Source organism: Salminus brasiliensis, chromosome 13 (assembly GCF_030463535.1).
Source record: "Salminus brasiliensis chromosome 13, fSalBra1.hap2, whole genome shotgun sequence".
Taxonomy (NCBI): Eukaryota; Metazoa; Chordata; class Actinopteri; order Characiformes; family Bryconidae; genus Salminus; species Salminus brasiliensis.
The window spans coordinates 33,555,488-33,582,382 of NC_132890.1; the positions used below are offsets into that span (position 1 = coordinate 33,555,488).

The following is a 26,895-nucleotide window of genomic DNA, read 5'->3' on the forward strand; positions in this document are numbered from 1 at the left end:
CATGCCATCTCTCGCAAAAGCAACAGTCCTGGTGAAACAGCCCCAGTAAGCCAGTAAATTATAAGGATATTCAGGCACCATCCCAAAGATTTGGGATATCAACAAGTCAGTTACGTTATACATCTGGTGAGTTGTTCTGTATGGTACTGTGATGCTTATACGCTCAGCACTACAGGCATGACACACATGGGGTCCTGTATCTTACTCTGCTCAAACTCACATACCGTGAACGAGACCCCTTAGCAAGGATTCTGTCCCAGGAAATGAAGGGAAAGTTCAGAGAAAACCAATTAAATGTACACAAGTGAGGTAATGGCTCAACAGCATGCTGCTTGCCAAGACAAGATGAGGGCTTTCTTTATATAGAGATCCTCTATAGCACCAGTAACAGCTGTGGCATGTGTTTCAGCGTAAATACATGAATATGAGTGTATACTTGGCATATGGCAGTGACAGGCCCACATGTGGCTCTATCAATGGGCTACTTTTGTAATGCTACGATTAACAAGTCACATGGCGGATTGACTGCAAATGTTATTCCTTGCAGGGGTTTGAGTCATACGGCAGACTGAGAACTAAAAGAGGAAGAAAACTGCAGTAAATCTCATGCAGGGATTTACCAATATAGCTTGTTTCCCAGTCGCTAACTGTATTCCAACATACTATACTGTACTGTGATTAATATGTTGCACTATATGGAAAAAAAAAAGTATTGGGACGCCTGCTTATTTACTGTTTCTTCTGAAATCAAGAATATTATTAAGAGCTGATCCTGCTTTTGTTGGAGTAACAAGGCTTTTTAGAAATCTAGTAGAAAGCCTAGTTTGCGATGAGGATTTGATTGCATTCAGCAACAAGAGAATTAGTAAGGTCAAGATGCTGGATGATTGGATCTCCCCCCGACAGCATCCGCAACTCCCCAACTCATCCTAAAGGTACTGGATGGGATGGACCACCAGTCATCATTCCAGATGACTCAGCAAAGCAATGACAGAGGGAAGAGGCTGTAACCCAGTAGATGACTACAACAGGGGGTGAAGAGGGTGGGCTGGGTGCAGGTATGAGGTGTGGGTTGTTTATCTGTTCCTGTAGTATTTAAATTTAATAGTATTGGTCTTGGTATTTTCTTCTGTAGGTCTTACTGGAGAAACCGGACCATGAACATAGTGTTATACAGTGCTTCTGGATCCAAGCCACTGGCAAGACCGTGGTGGTTGCTGTGTTCTGCTTACAGCAATATTACAGTGTAAAGTAGTGATGGAGCACTGATGGAGGGGAGTGTCTAGCTGATTACCCCGGTGAAGAGGTTGTAGTGTAGTGGGTGATTGGAATAGGGGTGAAGGGAATGGGCTGGTGCAGGATTTTCCCGATCGGACCCTAGTATGGCGCTCAGCTTCGTCTCCTCATCGCTCTTTTTTATTCACTGGCTAGTCGCCCTGTACAATTTCAAACTTTCGAAAAACTGAGATCCAGTTTCCAGGAACACGACTCAAACGTCTCTCCTCTGCTTCATGTACAAGTGTTGGGAAATTCGATGTGACAGTCAGCACATTTCGAGCAAATCAACACCATGTCAGTTGGAGGTACCAGGAAATTACATTCACTACTAAGAAGCGTGTGAACACTCGCCAGGTTGCCAGTGTAGATAAGAAGAGTTCCTGTGAACAGAAAAGGAACGTGTGTTCTTATCCTGCCCAGCTGATACACGAATGAATCATGCAATGACTAAGGATGGGGGGTTAAGACGTGGACCCGAGGAAATGACGCATCAATGTAAAGAGCCATCCCAGCCCACACAGGGGCACCTGGCTGGAGGTGGGCGATCGTGAGAGTCATTTTAGACCTAGTGAATTGCCCCTGGCTAGGGCAACGCACTGCGCTCCCTCTCCCCCTTCCAAAGAGTTGAGCAATCAGGCCCGGCAGGCTGCCTGAGTAGAACAATAGCGCTACAATATTCCTGATACGTAAAAGGAAACATGTCGACATCGATCTCGGCCAGACCCACAGCTCAAAAGCCCTGGCGTGTGTGGGCCAGGAGGGATTCTGGAGGCAGAGGGGGAGAGCCCAGGGACCAAGAGGCCTCCTCCCCTTTCAGCCCTGCCTGGCAGAGTTTATATATGAAGCCCACAAGACTGATGGGTTGCGTTTGTGATGCAAGCCACTGCAAAGCCATTTGTCCAGTCGTGGAGTATCCTATTTCTCTTTCTCCCTCACTAATGGTCTCACTTGCTTTCTGTCTTATGGACACGGTATACCCACAATCTTGCATATTGCACAGTATATCAATGAAAACAATGGGAATATAATATGGTCTCCACATGCTTCCACATGGTTCTTTATTTACTGCTCCTATGCCATTTCCAAAAACGAGGAGCTTCTAATACCTTCAAGATGGTGTCGGCAGCAAATTCCAGCGAGACCTCCAGCAACTCTTTTATTCCCTCTGTTCTAATCAGGAAAGATCTCGTATAAAGACGTTCGGAGCCTTGCTGCATTCCTGAAAGTGCTCCCGCAAGCGGGTATGATTCAGCACTCTCTCTCATGGAGCTATGCTCTTTCTGTCTGCTACTTAAAGCGATAGTTCAGAGGCAAATCAAATGTACACAAGTCGCCCCTTTAGTCGATCATTTAGTAACGGCTACAAATTGCGTCATGAAGAAACAGTGGTCTGTTGTTTCCCCAAAGCAGTGAGCCCACATTTATTTATGCTGTTAAACCTCAGATCCTGCTGGTAATCTACCTACCGTACTTCGTCTTTTCCGTCAGTCAGCATTATTGTATCTGTCAGCTTTATCAGATGTTAGTTATTAACACTGTATGAAAAAAAAAAAGTATTGGGACACCTTCACGTTCATGGCTTCAGGGTTTTAAAAAAGGAGATTTTCCTGCTTTTGTTGGAGGAACTGTCTCTACTGTCCAGGGAAAAAGACTTTCTACTAGATTTTGGAAGAACCTTGCTGTAAGGATTTGATTGTATTCAGGAACAAGAGCGTCAGCAAGGTCAGAATATTGGATGATAATCACCACCCTGCCTCAGCATCATCCCCAACTCCCCAACTCATCCCAAAAGCACTGGATGGAGCTCCACCATCCATCATTCTAGAGAACACAGTGCTTCCACTGCTCCACAGCTCAATTCTGGGGGCTTCATACCCCTCTAGCCCACACCTGGCATTAGGCAGCAGCATGGTGCAAATAGGTTCATGTTAATCTGCTCCAGATAGTCCTATTCTATTGGCAGTACCTCTTTACAGGGACTAGACTATTGCATTTGTACGTACGTGACAGCAATGGGTACAGCTTAAAGAATCTTAATGCATTCATTAGAAAGGGTGTCCACAAATATTTGGACATATAGTGTAAGATAGGATCAGTAACCAGCAGGATCGGATGTTTAACAGTGCAGAGGAATGTGGGCTCACTATTTGGCAAACAGATGACAAATTGGCTTTCTTTGTATGTGCCATAACTGCTTATGAATGACTTCAGAGATGGTTATGACCTCATCATCAATACACTAATGACTTCAACATAGTCATAAGTCCATTATAATGGCAGTCGTGTTGTACAGTGGCACCTAGTTTAAACCCTGGAGTATAGGGGGCTTTATCACTCCCCCTTCGGCCCCCTCAACTGACTGTGCATGTTCAGTGTACTACTCGGCTGCCATGGAGAATAATAAACGAATAAATGAGCCTGTCCATTTGGGGCTTGTGTAATTTAACAGCACCCCCAATAAGAGTCCAGAGCCATGCTTCAGGACACCACATAAACTAGAGCTTTCCATTTTAAACAAATCACGAGCGCATTAAAAACCACAACCTACAGAGAACACTCCGGGTTTAATGAAGCTCACTCTGCTTTTGTTGTATTAGAGTCTGTTTTTTCCTTTAAATGTGATTATCAGCAGGATAACAACTGGCCTAGTCCTTAAATCTGCTTTTTACTGCTCTCTCTTTCTCTCTCTCTGTCCTTCCTCACCAGGTCCTAGTCACTGTAGAGCCCCATATTATAACTTGGAGAGGCTTCCGCCCCATTTCTTCCCATACAGCTTCTATTAGTGTGTCACCGGGACAGCGGAGGTGTTACTGTTATGGCAGATCCAGACAGTAGTTATTAAAGAGAGACAGTCCACGCTCAGCCCCCACAAAGCTTTAAAAAGAGCCTCATGCGAGGTCAGAGATGCTGATACGGGACCTTAGATAGCTGTAGGTTTGAATAGGCCGTTTTTTTTACATTCCTGAAAAGGGGGGAGAGAAGTCCCAAGCATCCCAAGAGTCAGAGACCATTATATTTCATTTCCAGCCATTATATTTCACTTATTGATTCACTCTGGAGATATTTCTGTGCTGTATTGGACATTAGCAGTGGTCAGTCCCATAGTTGTAATTGCCAGGTGATGCAGGGTAGCGTGTGACGACTCCACAGACTAGGATTGAATTTCCTGTAGAACATAATTCAAATGTTAGCTGCTCTGGATGAGAACGTAAACTGAATGGTGTACATGTAAATAAACACTGATCAGCCATAAAATTAGTACCACTGACTGGTGATGTGAAAAACATAGGTTATCTTTATCTACAGTGTCATCTGGCAAGGGGTGGGTATACTGTATTAGGCAGCAAATTCTTATTTACAATGGTGGCCTGGCAAGTGCCGAACGTGCTGAAAGACACTCAGAAGATAAACTGAGAGAAGAGGAGGAAGAAATCACGTAATTATTAAAATTACAAACATGTTCAAGTATCAGTTAAACTGATGAACTGAACCTCTGGACTAAAGGGATGTTCAATACTAGGCTTTAGTATGGTCAGTTTGGACCATTTTAACCTATTGGCACAAACCACATGAAGACACAAGACCAAAATAAGGACCACAACCCGATAACTGATCTAAACCCAGTCAGATTAGGTAAAGAAATAAAGTCTGAGTGTAAGAGTGTTTTATCTAAACACAGCCTGAAAGATAGAAAAGAGCTCCCGTGATAAAAGAGGCCCAAAGCTTCAGACTGTGTGGTGTTTATCGGTGGCTTACTGAGCAGCACAGCCGGCCAGTTTGGACTGGGTTAGTCCAGTGCAGATGTTTACGGTAAGTGCTGGACCTTTAAGAGCCGGAGAGAGAATAAATCACAGGGCCAATCTGAGGCCAGGGTGATGTTACGGCAACACAAGGAGCTTTTTTCTTTTTAAAAATAAGTGACGTTTATGGCGATGAGTGAATGTGTACTGTGTGTGTGTGTGTGTGGGGGGGGGGGGGGTATTTAGTTTTAATCTCTTTGTTGGGTCCCTATGATGAAAGAAAATGAGAGGTATTTAATATAATTGTCGTGAGGATTCGTTTGTTGATACATATGGGATCTTTTATTTTTTACGTAGCATGCAGCTTTCGTTTAAACGTAAAAGAGCCAAAGGCTACAATCTTATAGGGGACAAAAAAAAAAGGCGGAGGGGGTGGGTAGGGGTGCCCTACTTAAAGAAATTGTTTATCAAAAACTCCAATTAAATGGTCTACCACTGACCCCACATGTTGTCAATCAACTTAAGAGGGTGTTTCCCTACGCTATTCTCAGTCTGGCTGGTTGGCTCTGGTCTGACTCTGATTTTTGGCCTCCCAAATGTTTGGCCTCTGAACGTAATCTAGTACTGTATACTGGTCTGCAGCTCTGAACAGGTCCCGTCAACAGCCAATGAACATTTACTACCAACTTCAGAAGGCCAATCACCCAATGCCCATTCCTGTGAACTTCCCCTATCACTAGCAAGGTGCCCAACACTAGGAGGGTGAAGACCAGCACAAGTCTCTTCAGACACATGTGAAAAGCCGCCACCGCCTCTGTTCCAGCACTGGATTCCCAGCTCTGATACGACAGCTGACAGACGCCTGCGCTGACCAACATCATATTAGGAGTAATACGGGGAGAAAGTGCCATCAACCCACACCTTAAAGCAAAGCCAATTGTGCTCTCTTGGACTCTGGCTGCTGATGGCAAGAACCATTGATCCACGGATCAGAGCCTTAGAGTCCACTAAACTAAAAATAATAAAAATTCTAATAATAAAATACATTTTTGAAGCAAATCAATGAAGATATTGTGCTGGTTTTACTGAGACGAGATTGGTAACAGTCTAATTCCAGTGTTTGCAAGCAACATTAACCTAGTTAATTTTTTTTTTTTACATGCTGGTCAATGACTGCAATCTTATAGGAAATGGGGGGGGGGGGGTAGGAATGCATTCCTTATAGTTTGTCAAAAACTCAATTAATTAAAAATTAATTATCACTGATAAGCTGGTGTTATGCTACGCGACTTGTACCCCGATTGTCAGTCTGCCTAAGTCTGTGCTGGTTGGCTCTACTCAGATTCTTCACCTGTGGGAGTGGACAGTTGGAGAGAGAATTTGCGAGGGTCGTGGACTCCGGATCCAAGCATACTGATTGGTCCTGTCAACAGCCAATGAAATCTGAGCATGAAAAGTGCAGCTTTCAGGCAGTTTCTTATTTTCATTGTACATTCCACCTTAAATGATGATGCAGCATCTACACTCCAACACTGCAGCTCGATTTAAGGTGGAATAGAAATTTGCATAAGAAACCAACATCTACCTTGTGTGTAGGGTTGCCTCCGAAACACGCTGGGCTGGCTGCTCACCTCCAGCTCCCCCTGCAGTCTGTACAGACCATGCTGACTCCCTCTTCCCACCCACGACCCCAAAGATGTTTTCACCGTTCTTTCACTTTGGGTCAGTGTTTGCTAGCAACGCTAACCTAGCATCTTCGTCTTCTATGGCAGCACACATCAGAATACTGAACATGTTTTGGTTGATTAACTACATCTGGGATAAGTGATGAATCACGTTAATGAGATCTTAATTACTATTACAAATTCATTAGGTCACCATTCCATTAAGTAAACATACCGCCATTTGATCAGGAGGCATCTGACCCCAGGGGTACACAGTTCCATGGAAAGCCCTCTTAGAGACTGCACTACCAATGTGTACAATGTGCATGTGTGTATGTGTGTGTGTGTATACATTTGTATATATGGAAATGCGCCAAACTCTTTCCATATGGTTGCAAAACACTATTTATAAAGCCTTTCACTTTCTACCAAGACTAACAGCCCTGATTTCTCAGAGAACGCTGCAGGAAAGAGAGGAGAAAGCAGGGCAACAGCTGCCTTCGCTTTTTACAGCTAATTATTTTGGTTTATGACACCCAGCTGGGATAAAAGAGAGCGAGAGGACGTCTCTGCTTACATGACTTAAAGAAGGACTTAGAAGGACACTACAGAACCTTAAAGGCTCTTGTAAATCTTGACCACAGTACAGCATGGCTCATTCAGTAATACCACAACACCACAGGGAATCTGCAGTGCTGTCTGTACTGTAATGCGGCTATGGATGTTTACAACAGTGATTCCCACGCGTGGTCAGTCCTGTCCTGCTTTCATGGTCATGGTCAACGGTGATTCCCACGCGTGGTCAGTCCTGTACAGCTTTAATGGTCATGGTCAACGGTGATTCCCACCTATGGTCAGTCCTGTACTGCTTTTATTGTCATGAGCAGTGGTGATTCTTCAGTGTGGTCAGCCCTAAGCTGGTATAATGAACAATATAATGGCAATACAGGGCTGACCACACTGGATTATCCCTACTAATACTTGGTACAACTAAGTCCACTAAGAGTGCAAAATATCCAGTGTGTGTCTATTATTTTGTCCTGAGGGGTCCCACTTCACAACTTACAGGACTTCAGAGGTCACAAATTCCACTTTCTGGATGTAGGGGGAGCCCAGGAGCAAACAATGCTAATTCTCGCATACCGCTGCTTTAACTTGCGCTATGATTAAAAATGCTGCAGGGGTCATTGGCTCCTCGCTTAGGGGTGGTCCTGTTCTGACAGAGTTCAGAGTTTCAAGAGACAGCTTCAGACCAGAACCGTGAAAGGGCTCATCCTGGATCAGCGCTGCTCTTTTGAGATGCTTGATAAATATGGGTGGGTCAGGTGAGAGGGTAGCGGTCATAGTTGAAAGCTAAAGCATGCAGAGGGAGCTGGGGGTGAGAGGTCAATTGTGATGTTTTACGTACCTCAGGGACATCAGACTATTGAGGGGGTCAAGTGAGTATATGTGAATGGCATGCATGTGAAAATGTGTGGATGTGTCGGACTGTGTTAGCATATTTGTGAGTGAAAGCAATAGGGGACGAAGCAGGAAAGAGAGGGGATGAGGGACAGATGGAGAGTGAGTCTCAACTTTAAAAAAAAAAAGGGGAGGGGGGGCATAAGAGATGGAACCCAAAAAAATGATGTATATAAAATATAAAATTACAGCACCGGACAAACAAGTTACAGTTTATAATAACAGGCCCCCAAAAATATGAATTTATTTTTTAATTATTAATTTTAGTTTAATTTCATTTAATATGTATAATAAGCATTAATAGATATATTATATAATCGTTTGTATATATTTGGGCACTGCTGGACCAAATACGAGTAATTCTTGATTATCTAAGTAAACAAATAAACACATTTGCACATTTAAAAGCATACTTATTGTTTATTTGCTGACTTCAACAAAACAAAATAAATAAAAAAAACATGGCATGTGCAAAAGCACAGTTGTTTTATATAATGTTAAATTCATAAGACTTATAAAAATATAATATGTATAATATAATATAAATTAATATAATATAATATAAATTGCATTAAAATGTGCAGAAAATGCTTTATGTAACAGTACGCCAACAGAATGTGCAATTTGATAAGGGGTGCCAAAGCCTTTGCATAGTACTGTATTGCATATTATTGTATTACTCTCATATACTACTATTAACCACTTATTTAGCTACATGCATTTTAAAATGATAAAAACAATCAATAATAAATAATTTGTTGTCATTTTTGTCATCTGATATGCATAACCCTAGCAAACTAATAACTAATAAATGACACAAATACTACAGTAAACTGCACACTGTTGTCTACACTGATTCCTGAGCTGTGAATGCAATATATTTTAATACGTATTCACAAACTACTATTAATAATGTTTATTTTATTTAAGAATAGATATCAAAACACGAAGTGCATTAACTAAAAAAATATTAATGCTCATGTAATAATAATAATACAACCATTAACAGTCTTTAACAAAACCAGATAATGCTTATGTTGCTAATTATTGAGGCATCATGGGGAATAACATTTACTGGAAAGTAAAATGACCAAATTGGTGAATTTTCCTGACTGATATTAATAATAATATAATATTAATAAAAAGTTCTAGACCTTTCCCCAAACAATTTAATCTATCCAGTGTCCACTTATTCTTCTGGCAGACCAGTCGCTTGTGTGAAGTATTATTTGTTGAAACTGCAATATTTTATATATAATTATAATACGCTATTTGTTTAGGTAACAGATAGATAACACTGTCTATGTGATATTTATATTACATTAAAGATGTGTTAAGATGTATATATTTGTATGTATACAGATGTGTGTATGAGTGTATACATGTGTTCGACATTATCTCTGTTATTATACTTAATAATAAGTATAAACAGCACTGTGGCAACAACAGGTTAATGACAGGCCAAAGCCAATAAAGCCATTTACATCTGACTCTGCAGCGAGAGAGAGATAAACACAGAGGGATATTGGGCATGACTGTACCTTCTTGTGCGGGACAGTAGTCTGAGTCATGGCCAGCTCAAAGCTGTGAGCTCCTTTCAGCTGAGTCCTCTCCCACAGCTTCCTCAGCTGCTGCACACAGACGTCCTCATAGCTCAGTGCCTCACTCGTCTTACTCTGTTGACACACACACACACACACACACACACACAAACACAACATGAATACATATAGTATCCTGAGGTAATTCTGAGGTAGTCCTCCTTCTTCAATATTCCATCTGCTTTGTGCAATGCACCAGTTTCACTAGCAGCAGAACAGCCCCAGAGCATGATCCTACCACCACCATGTTTAACAGCGTTCTTGCCACAGGGTTGAATGCCTCACTTTTACTCCTCTAAAAATACATCTGGTCTCTCTTGTGCCCAAACAACTCGACTTTTGTCTCATCTGAGCATTAAACTTTCCTCCAGATGACATTTTTTTTTTTAATTTTGTCCAAACAGGGGCTTCTTTCTTGGGGGGCAGCTTCTCAATCCTGGTGTTCCAGCAGCTGCCAGTTCATGGCACGCCTGCTCTTTGGTGGTTCTTGGGTTATTCCTGACCATCCAAACCACTTTCTTCAAGGTCTTCTTCCAGACCTTGGTAAAGTGGCTTCACCTCCCAAACTTGTTCTTGTTTGAACTGATGATGATGGGATCTGCAGATGTTTATAAATGGTTTGAAGAGACATTCCTGACTTGTGTAAATATAAAAAGGTGCATGTATCTGTCACTGTACAGCAAAAAGTATCCTCCACATTTGACAAATCTGTGGTAGTGAACACACACACACTAGTGAATTAGGGGCACTGAGCACACACACACTGCCAGAGCAGTGGGCAGCCAACTCCAGTGCCCGGGGAACAGAGAGGTTAAAGGGCCTTGCTCAAGGGCCCAACAGTGGCAGCTTGCTGAGCCCGGGTATCAAACCCACAACCCTGTCATCAATAACCCGGAGCTCTGACCACTGAGCCACCACTGCCCCATAAAGGTGTGTTTCTGAGGGGGCATCCGGATAAACATAGGATCCTCCTACTCAGATCTGCACTGAGTTCCTGTATTACAGCTTGTATATATTCTTGTACTGTGTGTCGATCAATCCTTTTGCTGTCAAACAAATCATTTTTCTGTGGCACAGAGAAGCTACCAGCTGTAGTCCATCATGATCACTGTCAGGAAGTTAAGAGAATTTAGTCTTGGTAGGTTAAAAGACATTTTGGAACTTTCAGCATCACTGAATTCATAAAAAATTGAGTAAATCTCAGCTTCATGTTCATAAAAAAATCAATTGAAAGAGCATACTCTGCAGACTCGCTCTCTCTTACACACACACATACTGACCTGCAGAGCGAGCAGCATGATACGTATCCAGAGGTGGGGCTGGCGGCTGGACAGTAAAAAGCTGGACTTTCCGTAGAGGCAGTAATGACCCTTCAACGGGCAGGAGAAGGACAGCTTAGCCACACAGCCACGGTGGGTGTCTGAAATACAAAAAAAACACACACATGGTCAAAACTAATTGGACAAAATCACATAATTATAAATATACAAAGTATTTTTAGTATAGTTGTATGAAATCCCCATTAAACCATGGCCATGACCAAATGCATCAAAAGCTCCGTTTTGACATCAGTATGTACGTCTTCAGTACGTAAAGAGCATTCTTAGATAGGTTAAGCTTCTAAGCTTAGCGACTGGGCTACAGATCCAAAACCACTGTCCTTTCTGTCCTTTCAACAGCAGTCGCTCGATCATTAGTAACCAGTCACTCAAGTCATTCCCGTCTGAACGTTTATAAGTGGGCTTTCAGTCAGCCAGACCTGACTGTGTTCTGTGGTGGGCAGTTAGCTAATGCTAACCAGCTACTGTATGTGTAAGTGTCTGATTGACGGTTTAACATGTATTGAATGACGGACTTTAAACTGTGCTGTCGAGTTTAATCGAGTTTAATCGAGTAATCATTACAGGCTAATCAGTTTACTGAGGCGCCCGGCGCTCCCTGCAGGGTCATCTGTGCACTGTAGATTACAGATGATCCCGGGAGCTTTGCGTAAGTGAAAACAACAGCAATCATTCTTTCAAAGAATGCAGAAGAAAACCTTTTGACCTACACATGTACACAGCCTGAGGGTTCTAATGTTGACCCTCCGATGTTCTTTCCAGTCATATCCCCCCAACTCATACACTAAGGTATGTCCTAAGACCCCACCTCAATGTCTTAGGCCTTACATCATCAGAGGGCAGAGCGGCCCTACTGATCAACCCAGGAGGACTCCCTTATTAACCCAGACAACACTGAGCTCACATCATCTCCGGTGATCACATGAGCTTCCTGCTGGCTGACCGGTGGGGCTGACCCGTGTTGTGATGTCAGGGCAAGTTCAAACTGCTGGTGCTCACCAAGCACTGCAGTAGATAAATAGATGAATACCGAAGCCGAGTCACCTTCTTAATTAATGCCTTTTATTGTCTATACAGTCATGCCCAAAAATATTGGCACCCCTGTACTTCTTTTCTTTTAACCATACAATATATATATATACATAAATATACGGTCACATTTTATGCAAGGCATTACAGATATTATGCTTTTTTGGCAACCATAAATGTTATATGGTTTGTTTACTGTACATTACTATGAAAAAGACAGAAATATCCTACAAACAATCTCTCATCAACTTAAAAATCCTCTTTCATTGCTTAATTGCCAAAACACTGACAGTATGATGCAACTGTGGTCCTGTGGCAAGAGTGATCACCGCAAGCTCTTACAGACTTCAACGCTGAGACCAGGCAGTCAGCCATTATATTCAATATAAATGTGCACCCAGGAGAATGTCTTCAGCACATTCCAGAAGTCCAATTATTTCTTACCATGTTAAAAATGGTAAAAACTTTTGCCCAGCCCATTTCTGGAGTTCTGTGTGGAAAGAAATCAGATTGCAGTGCTGCTGGAGTTGCCCGTTCTGTGGTGGTCAGTCCTGTGGGGTCCTGACCAGTGAAGAACAGGGTGAAAGGAGGCTAACTAACAGAGTATGCAGAGAAACAGATGGATACAGTCTGGAGGTTTAGAGAACTACACAGTGTTCCTATGTGGTCAGTGGAGCTGATATAATGGACAATAAGTGCAGAAAAATATTTAAATACCCAGAAAATTACCATATTACCATTACCAGAGTATATTAATGTCACCGGGACCTTAAGGAACACAGTTCTTCCACTGCTCCGCAGCTCAATGCTGAACATTATTAAAAGTATTCACAGCCACTGTGATGACTGCCTTAAATGGCGATGACTTCCTTGAGTTTAGTTGAGTAAACATCCATAGTGCAGGCTAGAAAAAGTAAGTGAACCATTAGAAATTACCTTCTGTACTGGTTGCTAATAAAATGTGGTCTGATTTTTATCTAATTCACAATTATAGATAAACAACATATAACTAAACTAATAACACACAAATAGTTCATGTCTTTTAGTAAGCGCATTGAGTAAACATCCATAGTGCAGGCTAGAAGCTGGCTTGCCATGGCTGCTAATAAAATGTGAAAATCGTTACCTAAATCACAATTATAGACAAACACCACCTAAAGTAATAACACACAAACACTCATAATGTCTTCTAGTGAGCACACTGAGTAAACATCCATAGTGCAGGCTAGAAAAAGTAAGTGAACCCTTCGAAATTACCTTCTGCACTGGTCGCTAATAAAACGTGGTCTGATTGTTATCTAATTTACAATTATAGACTGTATTCACAGCCACTGCTTCAGTGCTGGGTGGGCACCACTTTTTCCTTTACTAGCCAAGTCTGGAGGTGATGTGCTGTCTCCAGTGTTCCTGATGCACATAAAACTCAAAAAACTCTCAGAAAACTCACTAAAAGTAACAAAATCACCACATTCTCCTGAAGCTGCTGCTGCATTTTAGCGTGTCGCAGCTTGAGGGCCAATTTACGTTCCACGTAACCTTTAGGGATTGAAAGGCTTTCTCTAGTGAGCTGGATTATGGCATTTTTTGGATCTGCAAATACAATGAATCAAGACTGTGATGTAACAGTTTTGGGGGTTTGGAATTGGCCTGTTTAACGGCTCTGTTTTGGTTCTGAAGGATCTTCTTTTAGAGGAGCATTCAGCAGCGTTTGAGGACGAACTCTCATATTTAACTGTGCCTAGCAAAACAAAGCATGCGAGTACACTTTATCAGAATACTTTGTGAGTATACATCATGCCAGGGTACATAACCCCAAAAACCAAATAAAGCTCTACAAAGTGCCAGATTATAATAAAAAAATAAATGGACACAGAAGCACGTAGACACACTGTTTTTTCCCACTTAGTGACGTCAGCCAGCCGCCCAGCTACTGTTAATAACAACCTGCAGAAGACAAATCTCTGTCTGCTCCAACACATCTGCCTGTAATACTACCTCCAGTTTCCACATGTTGTGGTGTATGACTCAACCCTGTGCCTCCTGCTGACACTCACACACACGCACACACACACGACTGATGAATTACCTCGCTGTACCTCTGTAGGGGAACTGTTAAGTTACATGAACAGGCTGAGCAGGAAGTCTGCAGTGGAGCTGCCAGAAAAGTGCAAAGCTCCCCGGCCCACTGCTGAGAGATCAAATATACTCCATCAAACCAAAGCCCACTTGCTACCCTTTACTCGTGAAGTGCAGTGAAGTATCACTTACATTAAGCGACGACTGCCTTCATTCATTTTATTTAATGTAAGCAAAAGGTTCACTTCATTACTTCATTTATTCGACCTGTATTTCTGAAATTTCCATCTACTAAACTAAACATTGAAATTCCCACCTTTTACGGTAAATTTAATCATTTAGAATTCTACACCTGATTTCTGGAAAGGAGATATTCTGCTAAATTGTACTATGACTAGAAATGTGCAAACACACTTTTGCAAGGAAAAAGTAAGTGAACCCTTTGAAATGACTTGGATTTCAGCCTTGATCACTAACAAAATGTGGTCTGATTGTTGACAAACATCATCTAACTAAACTAATAACACACTAATAGTTGAGTAAACATCCATAGTGCAGGCTAGAAAAAGTAACTGAACCCTTCGAAATTACCTTCTGCTCTGGTCGCTAATAAAATGTGGCCTGATTATTATCTAATTCACAATTGTAGATAAACACAATATAACTAAACTAATAACACAAATAGTTAATGTCTTTTAGTGAGCGCATTGAGTAAACATCCGTAGTGCAGGCTAGAAGCAAGTGAACCCTTCGAAATTACTGGCTTGCCATGACTGCTAATAAATTTGTTATCTAAATCACAATTATAGACAAACACCATCTAAAGTAATAACACTTACAGTATATGTAATAGTTTTTGCACATTAGGCACACGTCCATAGTGCAGGCTAGAAGAAGTAAGTGACCCCTTCTAAATTACTGTCTGCACTGATCGCTAATAAAATGTAAAAATCATTACACACAAACAGTCTATATTGTCTATCTCTTTTGTTAAGCACATTGAGTAAACATTCACATTGCAGGCTAGAAAAAGTAAGTGACATGCTGCCTTCTGGCCGCTAACAGAATGTGGACTGATCGTTATCTAAGTCACGATTATAGACAAACTCCATCTTAACTAATAACACACAACACTCATACTGTCTTCTAGTGAGCACACTGAGTAAACATCCATAGTGCAGGCTAGAAAAAGTATGACCTTCTGCACTGTTCTCTAATAAAATGTGGTCTGAGAGTCACAATTATAGACAAGCATCATCCAACTAAAATAATAACACACAAACAGTCGTACTGTCCATGTCTTTTAGTAAGCACATTGAGTAAACATTCAGATTGCAGGCTAGAAAAAGTAAGTGAACGCTTCACTTTAATAACCAGTAGATCCCTTTAGCAGCAACCACCTCCACCAAATGCTCCCTGTAGCTGCAAATAAGATTTGCACCATGTTAAGCAGGAATTTGGGGCATCGTAGTATTTTCACAGTTAAACCAGCAGCCTTCCTCTTCATGTAGTATGGCCCTGCTTTGCTGACTGTAATCACTTAGCTAAAAGTCCCGTACAGCGTGTGGAAAAGGTGGTTTGAGTCTGGTGCTGTGATCCGAGCACATTTCTGCATTGCTTACCAATAAAGCAATCAACACCCCTGAATCACATAAGGATGAACAACAGCAGTGGAAGGGGATGTCAGATATACAGTATTTGTGCAGGTGGGGCATTGTCGACTGGCCAAGACAGCAAATGAGTCATTGCCCACTTCTGGCCTCCACACCACCAATGACTAGATGACTGGGTGCCAGAACACAGCCACAGCTGGCAACAAATGGGCCAGTTTTGGCCCAAAATAGAAATGCTGCACAACTGTTAGAGGTGGTAGGTTAAATGTGGGACACATGTAGTCCAGAGTTCAGAGGCCCTGATAGTCCTTAAATGTAGCTGCTACAGCTGGGCCTGCTTTGGCCCACAATACTCTTGCCTTTGTCCTAACTGACCAGTAAGTGCCTTAACTGGGTTTTGTTTGGCCCAGAATCGTCTGTTACCTGGAGGAAGTCTGTTTTCCAGTACAGTTTACAGTATATTGACTGTTATTAATTCACTAGCTATCAGCTTGTTTATCTCACTATTACAAATAAATAAAAGCAAGAAAATGCAGATTTTAGCAATAGCAGACTTTCTTTTGCTGTGTCTGCGATTCTAGATGAGCCATTGCTTCAAAATGTTGTGTATGTGGGTGTATGAGTAACCCCACAAAATGTATGAGTGGGTGTACCTTCAATGACGCACTGTTCTGGTATGGGGATCTGCTTGATCATCTCGGAGCAGAAGGATCTGATTTTCTCCATGTTGTCCCGCAGGTGTGTCCACAGTCTGTCCCCCTCCCGAGTCTCCACCCCCTCCTTCTCCGCCTCCGTGTCCCGGGCAATGCGCCTCTCAGCAGGCTCGCTGTTGTTCTCCTGCACAGGCGAGGGGGCGAGGTCACTCTCAGGGCTCAGAGTGGTCTCAATCAGAAAGGACTCAGGGTTAAGCTCTGCCCCATCCCCTTCCTGGAGGCTGTCGGGGTTGGTGGAGCGGGAGCGGATGGCATGCAAAGCCAGGCTCTTGGATCTGAGAGAGAGAGACAGAGACAGAGGAGCCACTGATCCACTGAATTATGGAGATATTTTGTAAAATTCTGTGGAATTTCCCTTTTTAATACAGGAGATGCCATTCACCTGTTGAACCTCATCTCTCGGCGCTCATCCCGTGCTGCCTGTCCCAGACTGTGGCGCCTCTGGGGTCCTGGAGAGCTCCCCCCGGCCTCTGCCTCAACCCCGTCTTCTCCCATCTTTTCCTCAAAGGCTTGGATCTTCACCTGCAGATGCTGTTCTTCATCATCCTCAGCAGGACTGGACTCATGCTCACCTCGCTTAGGCTCTGCCACCTCCTCGTTTCCTCTTACACACACAAAAACACACACAAGTAAACAGACTTAATGGTTAATTGAGCCGCTAGCAGCAATGGAGCTATGTTAGAGACTGTAGCCCATCTACTGATGTACTATCTGTTTTAGGCAGCTTCAAAACCTTAAACAGGGGTCAGTTTCTGACCACTAAGCTGCTCCTGACTGGATGTTTTGGGTGGACGACCCTCAAAAGTGACTCTAACTTGTGCAAAAACACTTTTTCTAGTGTCGCACAAACACATACTAGCATGCCAGTATCACTGCTGTGCCGAGAACGATCCGCCACCCAAATATTAACTGGCCATGTGACGTTATTTGAACAATATTAAACAATATTAAACACATATGTACAGTTAGAAAATAACACAAATGCCATTTTCTGGTCAATTTTGTAATTTTTAACACCTACTTACTAGTTGATGCTAACAGTGCTGGGAGGGTGAGGGCTACCATGTGCTTCCTCCACATAAAATTAATGCCAGACGGCCACATATTTTTGACCCACTGCTAATGCAACGCCACTGGACTGGATGGAGCTTGTCATGCTTAAAGGAGAACACTACCTGCCAGGGCTGTTACAACAGCTGTTACGTCCACACTGGGTAGAATCTGAATGAATTGGGGGGGGGTGGCCATTCTACCAACCCCAAGAGAATTAGGCTAGGATCACCAGGAACCAAATCTTGCTAATGACAGAGCTAACACTTAGATGGCCGTGCCACTTGGGAGCCACCATGCTAATTAAAGTCTTGTCCAAAATTCTCTCTATGGGACCCATCATCTACTATATAAATAACACCAGTCTAAGGACAGGTAGACCATGTGCTGCTTCGCCATCAGCAGCCGGAGCTTGAGAGAGCACAATTGGACGATTTATTTATTTTTTATTTTTTATATTATTTATCCAATTTTCTCCCCAGTTTAGCCGAGCCAATTAACCCACCCACTCAATAGGATTCCCCCTATCACTTCCAATGCTCCTAACACTAACACACTCTTTAAGCTTACAACTGAAGTCAGCCTCCGCCTCTTTCCCAACTGCTGCCATGCCGAATCCCTAAATAGTGATCACAAGATAGCCAACATGCTCAGAGGAAAGCGCCGGATCCCTAGCTCCGATACCTCAGCTAACAGACTCCTGTGCTGGCCAGCATCACAATAGGAGTGATGAGGGGAGATTGTGCCCTTTTAGGCTCCGGCTGCTGATGGCAAAGCAGCGTGATCCAGGGTTTGAACTTGTGGTCTTTGGGCCACTTTGAGCCCTTGGACCCCAATTACTGCCTTTTGGGACGTAAACTGTAGACGGACGCTAAGCTCTGATGGTGTTTTCTACAATTCCAATGATTGGCTCAGAAAAACAAACACTCTTCTGGTGGGTTGGGCAAATTATGACAAGACCTGCTGTTGTGTTGTGCGGACAAGAGGGGCGATTCTCTTTCAGAATTCTCTGCTGGCAGCGGACCCCCCTACCCTCAACCCAAAATAAAACTACCCGATTCACAGAAACACAACAGTTTTGCATGTTTGTGTAAAAGTGCACCTATGACGTGGGTGCAGCTCATAAAGTGCCCAGTGAGTGGACGTTCTGTATGTGCTTCTAATAAAGTGGACAGTTGGTGTACACACACTTGCAGTTGCACCCCAATGTTTAAAATTCATCACATAGAGGATTAGATCAAGGCAAACATGATCGCCTATTCATCTTCATATCCGTGGATGCATTTAGTCCACTTACCAAAATACCATTAACTGACATGAGCAAATTAACATCTGCAGACCACAGCAGACCACAGCAGTCTGGCTTGTTAGCAAATGAGATGATTCAGGGAGTGTACGTGAGCTAAAGGAATCCACCAATGCATGACATCCTTATGTGTCATCCTGAGCTTCACTAGTGAATCATCCGTGAAATGAAACCACAAGCATTTCGCACTGTCATACACCCACGCCAGCCTACGTGTACACAGACGGCGAAGCATGCGTTAAATAAATGGTCTAAAACTTCAAGCATACACACACAGACGAGCAAACACAGTTAATGAGGCCTCTAAAACCTAAACACACACACAAACAAGCCCGTAGGCAGCGGATAGACCGCTGCTGTGCAGGAATGCTCCACGTGCCAGAAAGCGAGAGAGAGAGAGAGACAGAGGGAATGGCCAACTGGCCAACAATCTGCCAAAAACACATTTCAGCAGTCAGAAGTCAGTCAGAGTGAGGAACCCACTATACCCTGCGAACACTCGGCCTTTCAATCGTCACTGAAGTCATGTGAAGTCATCAATGCCACTGAATCGCTGCTTTATTACGCTTGGAAATGTCTCACTGACCCGCATGTTGTTCCAGTCAGGACGACGCCTTCAGGGCATTTCACACCAGAAGCTACACTATATTAAGTCAACATAAGCCTGTTATGGGCTTGGAGCGGCTCAGCAGACTAAGATGCTGACACTATGGCCCGAGGATCGCGAGTTCGAATCTCAGGTCGTGCTGCTTTGCCATCGGCAGCCCGAGCCTGAGAGAGCACAACTGGCCATGCTCTCTCTGGGCGGGTAGACGCTGCTCTATCCCCTCTTCGTTTCCGTTGTGATGCTAAGCAGCACAGGCGTCTGTTGGATTAGAACTGTGGACCTGGTGCTTTCATACCAGCTGTTAACATCTATACTGATAAAGTGTATCACAAAAGTGAGTATATATTCAATATACAGCCATTAATGCCTGATGTGTCAATACTTTGTGTGGCCACCATTATTTTCCAGAACTGCCTTAACTCTCCTGGGCATGGAGTTTACCAGAGCTTCACAGGTTGCCACTGGAATGCTTTTCCACTCCTCCATGACGACATCACAGAGCTGGCGGATATTCGAGACTTTGCGCTCCTCCACTCTCCATTTGAGGATGCCCCAAAGATGTTCTATTCGATTTAGGTCTGGAGACATTCTTGGCCAGTCCATCACCTTTACCCTCAGCCTCTTCAATAAAGCAGTGGTCGTCCTAGAGGTGTGTTTGGGGTCATTACCATGCTGGAACACTGCTCTGCGACCCAGTTTCCGGAGGGAGGGTCGCATATCTGCAGAAATGTGAGGGGTGTACTCACTTTTGTGATACACTGTATATTTAGAAACGCTCTCGGGTTCGCCTCCCATCTCTTTTGACACCCTGGACTACAATTTCCATGATGCCTCAAGAACTTCTGCAGCCCTCTGGCGACCAATCAGGAATGGTTTCCACGATCAGTGTCACCGCAGTACTAACTACTATCACCTGTGTTCATTCATTTGTTTGTATTTAAAGACTCTCAGTTCACTTCCAACTTTACGAAGTATTGCCATCGTTTATCGTTCGCATACCGAGCGTTCTTCTTCTGTCTCTCAATTTCTCGTTTTTGCCCTTTAGCTTTGTTTGTACAATCTAACTCGTCTATGGTTTTGACCCTTGCTGGACTTTTTGACTCTGCTTTTGTCTGCTTCATGTTTCTGATTGCCCTGCTGGTTTTGACCTGATCCGTATCTCTACCTGTTGTTGTGAATCAACCTCTGATCATCAAAGATCCTTCTTTTTACACCTGTTTCACAATATATATATATATATATATATATATATATATATATATGGACCTATAGCTCGTTGGCGGTCCGAAAGTGTTATTACCAACTTCTATTACCAAAGAATAGCCCCACCAGTCTGTACAGAAATGTGTAATAAGCCTTTCTGTGTTATGGGACTAACAGGAAATTAAAAAAGCTATGCTCAAAGTTGCTATGTGCTACATAACTAAGCTTCTGGCTTGTACTCCAGTGCAGGAACGGCTTCAGTCTCACAAAGCCCTTTTCTCATCCAGCGTAACATAACCATCACCATAGAACCATCACCATAGAAGGGTTCCGGGGCGTCATACACATCATGTACACACCGGTGTGAAATGGGCTTCATACTCATATCTACTTTTGTCATTTCAGAAAAAATGAACGACTACAAGGCTAAAAGTTAATGCTAGGCTGACTGGGGATACAAGGGCAAAAAAATTATCTATAGCTTTGTGATCCAGATGAAAGGTGGACAAAAGTATTGGGACACACCTCTCAATCGTAGAATTCACATGTTCATACTTGTATCTATTTTTGTAATTTTATTTTTGATTACATAATAAACTATTCAAATGGACAAAACTGAAGACTGCAGTTGCAAGGCTTGTTTCTGACAGCAGTGATGTGCTGTCAGTGGAGCATTGCTGCATTCCTAAATAACTGTAAGGTAATGCCAGTAATGAAATCTCAGCCTAACAAATCCATCCCTCCACCCCAAAGCATGCTGTCTGTCTTTTCCCTCTCCCTCTCTCGCTTAGCAGAGCATGTTCCCCATCCTACAGACCCCAAGCAAGCGAAGCCGCTGGAAAAGAATTGCACAATGTTCTTGTTTGGAAAAGCTTGACTTCTGCGTGCCACCTTCAATGAGTCGGGCCTGCTGAGTGTCTCTCAACATAAACTACTTTCTTCCCAATCCCAGAAGCTCTGAGCTCTGCTCGTTTGGGAGGGAGGGGGGTGGATTTTTATGAATCCATCACTGGTCATTAGTGAATAATGGCCAATTGCATTGTGGAATTCACGGCTTGCTGTACGTGCTCTCACCATTCAGGCTTTTTAAATGAAAACCAGTGAAAACCAGCCGGTCTCAGAAAGCCTGGACACAGCGCTCGCTAATAAAAACCTGAAATGCTGTTATGAAACTAATTGCTCAGCTCTTTTTTGGAAAAACACAATTATGTCCTGTATATTCAGAGCGCAAAGTATAAACACAGAAAATTAGAGAGTGGGAGAGAGTGGAGGTCAACTCTGGGAAAGAACAAGGAATAAAAAAAATTGGCTGCCGCTGGAGACACCATCCCGAAAGATATGTACAGTATACGTGCGGCTGGATGTTGCCTTTAGGGTAGTAACGGCCTCATTACCCTTGATGTAGTTGAATAATGAGAGTCCGGTACATAGACCTAACATATCGTCAACCTCCCACACTGTTCAGGTTCTGGCAGAACCCAAACAGAGCTGTAAAATGTGCCGATTCTAAAACCCTAAAACTGTTACATAACAGTCCTGACTCTTATATTTATAGTTACATTTATGCCCTACAAAATGTACACATAAACACAGGGCACTAGTAATAGCCTTTCAAGGCTAACCTCAGCCGCTACTTCAGAAGAATATGAATGAAAAATTAGAAATGCTAAAAGCTAATGCTCCGACCTGAGGAAGCTCTGTTGTGGCTTAAAAAAGGCTACGAGGCTAAAAGCTAATGCTAGGCCGATTGGGGATACAATGTCCAAAATGATCCATAGCTTTCTAAACCATGTTTCCAAAGATGAAAGGTGGACAAAAGTATTGGGACACACCTTTTAATCATTGAAATCAGATGTTTCATCAGTCTCATTGCCATGGGTGTATAAAACCAAGCCCCTAGCCATGCAGTCGGCCTTTCTTACACACATTAGTGAAAGAATGGGAGGTTCTAAAGAGCTCACTGAACTCCAGCGTGGTTCTGTATGTAATAGGAGACACCGCTGCACCAACAACAACAACAAGTCAGCTGGTGAAATTTTATAATTTCCTCCCTCCTAGATCTTCCTTCATCAGCTGTGGGTGGTATTATTATTGAACAGTGGAAGAGTTTAGGAGGAACAGCTCACAGAGAGCAGCTCATTGTCCACCCAGTGTCTGTCACAACCACGTAAAGTTGCAGAGCGGGGTCAGGGCCGAGTGCTGAGCTCAGAGCAGAGTGCAGAAAAGCCTCCAACTGACTCAGTAACTGCAGCAGAGCTCCAGACCTGCTGCTGCTGGTAGGAGACCAGCAAAGGAGGACCAGCTCCATATTAATGCCTGTGGATTTAGAATGGAATTTCATTAAAGCTCCTCTAGCTGTAATACGTAGGTGTCCCAATACTTTCGTCCACTTAAATGTATTATTATAGGGTATCATTGCACTTCTACTAGCTGCCCTCCCTGTTATCTTGCCAAGAGTGACAGTTCTTCTCCGTACACTACAGCATAACTGTGCGACGAGTGTGTATATGTGTGTGTACCCTGTGTGATGTATGTATGTGAGAGAGACAATACCTGCTAGCTGTGGCACCATCAGCCTCCAGCCTCCGCCCCAGCAGCCTGGCAATGGCACTGAAACTGTTGCTCATGCGGTAGATGTCTTTGGCTCCTCCTCCGAGGATGTTGCTGTAACGATCAGTCAGGCTGCGAATCTCCAGCAGCAGGGTGTGGTGGACGCTGTGCTCCATACACGCTAACAGAGACACCAGGTACAGCAGAGCCTCACGCGCCTGCTCCTGAGACACACACAAGCACACAGTGTACCACACAGTTTCTGTATAATGAACAGAATCAGCTGCAGATGATCAGAACATGGTCCGAGAGGATTCTGGAGGAGTCAGTCTTATTTAAACCTCTTGATGGTTGAAGTGAGTGGTGAAGATCACCATGACCAGATCCAAAGAGCTGTATTCAGTTGTGTGTGTTTAGTTCGATTGCCTCCATCTCTCACTATTGATATAAGAAGATCAAATTATCCATGTGCTTAAATATAAAAAAAAACTAATTTAATTGGTAATCAGCCAATAATGAGGCAATTGTGAGGCAGAAGTGCAGTGGACACAATACACTCCATATAAAGATACAGGCCAGCAGCCTCAGGTGACGTTCATATCAGAATGGGGAAAAATGGGATGTCATGATGCCAATTTCTTTTGGTTGATATTTTGTCCCAGAAATAATTGGGATAAACAATATTATTGTCTTTTGAAGTGCATTTTATACATTTTTTATGCAATTACATCAATGTAACACACAATCAAGTTTTAATTATTAAGATCATTAAACCTGGAATATAAAAATGTTTAAATATTCTACATAAACATAAAAAGACATAAATAAAATAAAAACACTGTGTGAATGGTCAACATACCAGCTCATTCTCACTAAAAAGCTCCCTGGGCATCATTATAAACAATAATATAATTAAATATAAATACTAAGTAATTGTTGGTGTCAGATGGGCTGTGTTAAGTATGTGAGAAACTGCCGATATCCTGAGATTTTCACATGTTAAGAACGTTCAGATGTCTGAACAAATCAGGGGTGTAATGGTATGTAATACGTCACGGTACACACAGTGCATGCAGTCGAATGGAGAAAACATGATACGTGCTATTAGGGTAAATATGGTAATTTCACCAGCACGCATGCCACCTGGAAACCTGCAGCTGTAAGTCGCTGTATTTGCATGGTATTTTGGGAATTGTAGTGGTTTAGGAGTACTGCTATAGTAAGTATAGTCTTGTTTACCAACTACCCAGCCTACCACACCACCCCCCTTCTGCTTGAAATCATGGTGGATTGGACGAGGATGTGTCTGTTTTTTAGTGTGTGTGTGTGTGTGTGTGTGTGTGTGTGTGTGTGCATTAAATACTAATTAACTAATTATTTACTAATTAAATATTACCTACAGGCTGTATTAACTAACCCAGGGAGGGGGGGGGGTGGCTATATGGCACTAGATGGAACAGTTTTTTACGTTATACCGCACTCATACTGGACTGAACCGTGAGGTCCGAACATCAGTGCGAACCGAACCGTGATGTTTGTGTTTCATTACACCGCTATTAAATAAGGTGTCCTAATTTTTCCACATGGCTGTATCTGCTTATCCAGCCTGTAGCAGTTTATCCCCACTCACTGAATCTCACTGAATGCACGACAAAGTGGGACTCCGGTGGTTTCGCCCTTGACACAATACTGATACACTTATCTCAGCTATTGACATCAATCCACGGCAACTGGATATTCCAATCATTGCTTTCCTGTGAGGATTTCAGAGAACTTTTTCATAATTTAATAGGAAATAATTTCCTTCCAAGTAAAAAATTGGAAGAGGGAAAAGAGCTGGCAGCCTCGGCACGTAATGACCGAAACCAAAACAGGATCGAAAACATGAATGGGAAAAACAACAGTAGGAAGAACCCATCAGTGCTGGAATATCAGGAGAGGAATTTTGGACATTTTTGTACAATAGGTGAACGCTGGTGTTTTTGCGGTAACACGTTTAGGTTTGAACAGTATGGAGCCACTAAGACAATGAGTAAGTATGTTGGTGCCTTCGTGAATCTGGGGGATTGAGTACGCATGTAAACATCTGGTAGTGTTTAAATTAGACACCAGCTTGGCTCCAGAACACTGCGTCTGTACAAACCAAGGCCAAGAACAGCCAGAGCGGTGCTGATTCAATAAAAGCCCAACTCCACACGCCTCTCTAGGCTCCACTAACCTCTGCCGTATCTTCATCGAACACAGTGGTTATAATAAAACAATCATTGGAGCCGAACGCCAACATCTGTAATAATGCTTGAACGCTTTAATGCGCTGTTGGTAGATTACACTTCACCCTCTGAGGGAATATCTGATATCTCAGCCAAGAGATGAGGGACCAAGATGTCCTTCCTGGAGACTCTTTTGTCTCAAGACCATTAGTGTCGGACACAGATGGAACCTTTATCCCATCCGAGCAGTGAACACACACATACACACCAGTGAATCACACACAGTGGACAGTGAGCACAATGGGCAGCCCGGGGGAGCAGAGAGGGTGAATGTCTCAGTGGGACATTAAGGGTTTGGCTTAGAGACAACTGTTGAGAAAGACAGACAGGTGAAAACATAGAGTCAAGGAGATGAGTCAGGACTAAGTAAGAATCAGAATCTGATTTATCTGCCAAATACACTCACCAAGCAACTTCTCAGGAAGACCTGTACACCTGCTCGTTCATGCAATCGTCCAGTCAGTCAGTTGTGTGGTAGCAGTGCAGTGGATACAATCATACAGGCCTGCACTCCAGGGGATATTCACATCATTACCATTTGTGAACACACACATACACATGTGCCCGGAGTGAAACACACACACATCCAGTGAGCATCAGTTCTGAAGATGGAAGCTCCTTATAGACGAGATAAGTCAAAAGAGAATGGTCAGACTGGTTGGAGCTGATAGAAAGGCTACAGTAGCTCAGATAACCACTCAACTGTGGTCAGATAAGCCATCACTACCCCAACCATCAGAGTGGGGAAAAACATGACCACTCTCACTGACTTTGAGTGTGGCGTGATTGTTGGTGTCAGACGGACTGATTTGAATATTTGTAGACATGTTGATCTTCTGGGATTTTCGGCACAACAGTCTCTAGAGTTCCTCAGAATGGTGGGTTTAAGAAAACACATCCAGTGAGCATTAGTTCTGAAGATGGAAGCTCCTTGTAGACGAGAGAATGGTCAGACTGGTTGGAGCTGATAGAAAGGCTACAGTAACCCAGATAACCACTAAACTGGGGTCAGCAAAAAAGCCTGGAATACACAACACCTCCAACCTTGAGGTGGATGAGCTAAAACAAAATGAACCAAAAAGTCCATTCCTTTAGTTCTTCAGTGGTCTTGTGGCCACTCACCAGATCCAGTAGAGTCCAGTAGAACATCTTTGGGAGAGGAGAATCACAGTCATGAAACATCTGCAGGAATTACAAGAATCATCAGGGTCAAACTGGACCAGAATCTCAACTGTTTTGAGAGCAAAAAGAGGCTGAACTTAGATGTTTTAGCAGTGGTCTGATGTCATGTTTGTCCTCCTTGGCCTTACTACCGTCACCCTTCTTCATTATTTAGCTTCATAACCTCTGGCAATGATAACTACTGTCAAAGGCCTCCAGTAAACTGCTGATAG

The 26,895-nt window shown here is 43.0% G+C and overlaps 1 protein-coding gene across 2 annotated transcripts in view; it reads right to left on the reverse strand.

Moving 5' to 3' along the window:
* veph1 (ventricular zone expressed PH domain-containing 1) overlaps positions 1-26,895 on the reverse strand; it is a 140,946-nt gene that overhangs the window by 33,957 nt on the left and 80,094 nt on the right. For both annotated transcript variants that reach the window (XR_011980813.1, XM_072695722.1), the window contains exons 7-11: positions 23,235-23,455; positions 16,898-17,119; positions 16,456-16,790; positions 11,025-11,164; positions 9,685-9,819 (exon numbers count right to left, since the gene is read on the reverse strand). Coding sequence is in view for 1 of the 2 variants with exons in the window: in XM_072695722.1 (XP_072551823.1) it covers positions 9,685-9,819; positions 11,025-11,164; positions 16,456-16,790; positions 16,898-17,119; positions 23,235-23,455 (1,053 nt within the window). In the remaining variant the exon portion in view is untranslated. The remainder of the gene's footprint in view (positions 1-9,684; positions 9,820-11,024; positions 11,165-16,455; positions 16,791-16,897; positions 17,120-23,234; positions 23,456-26,895) is intronic.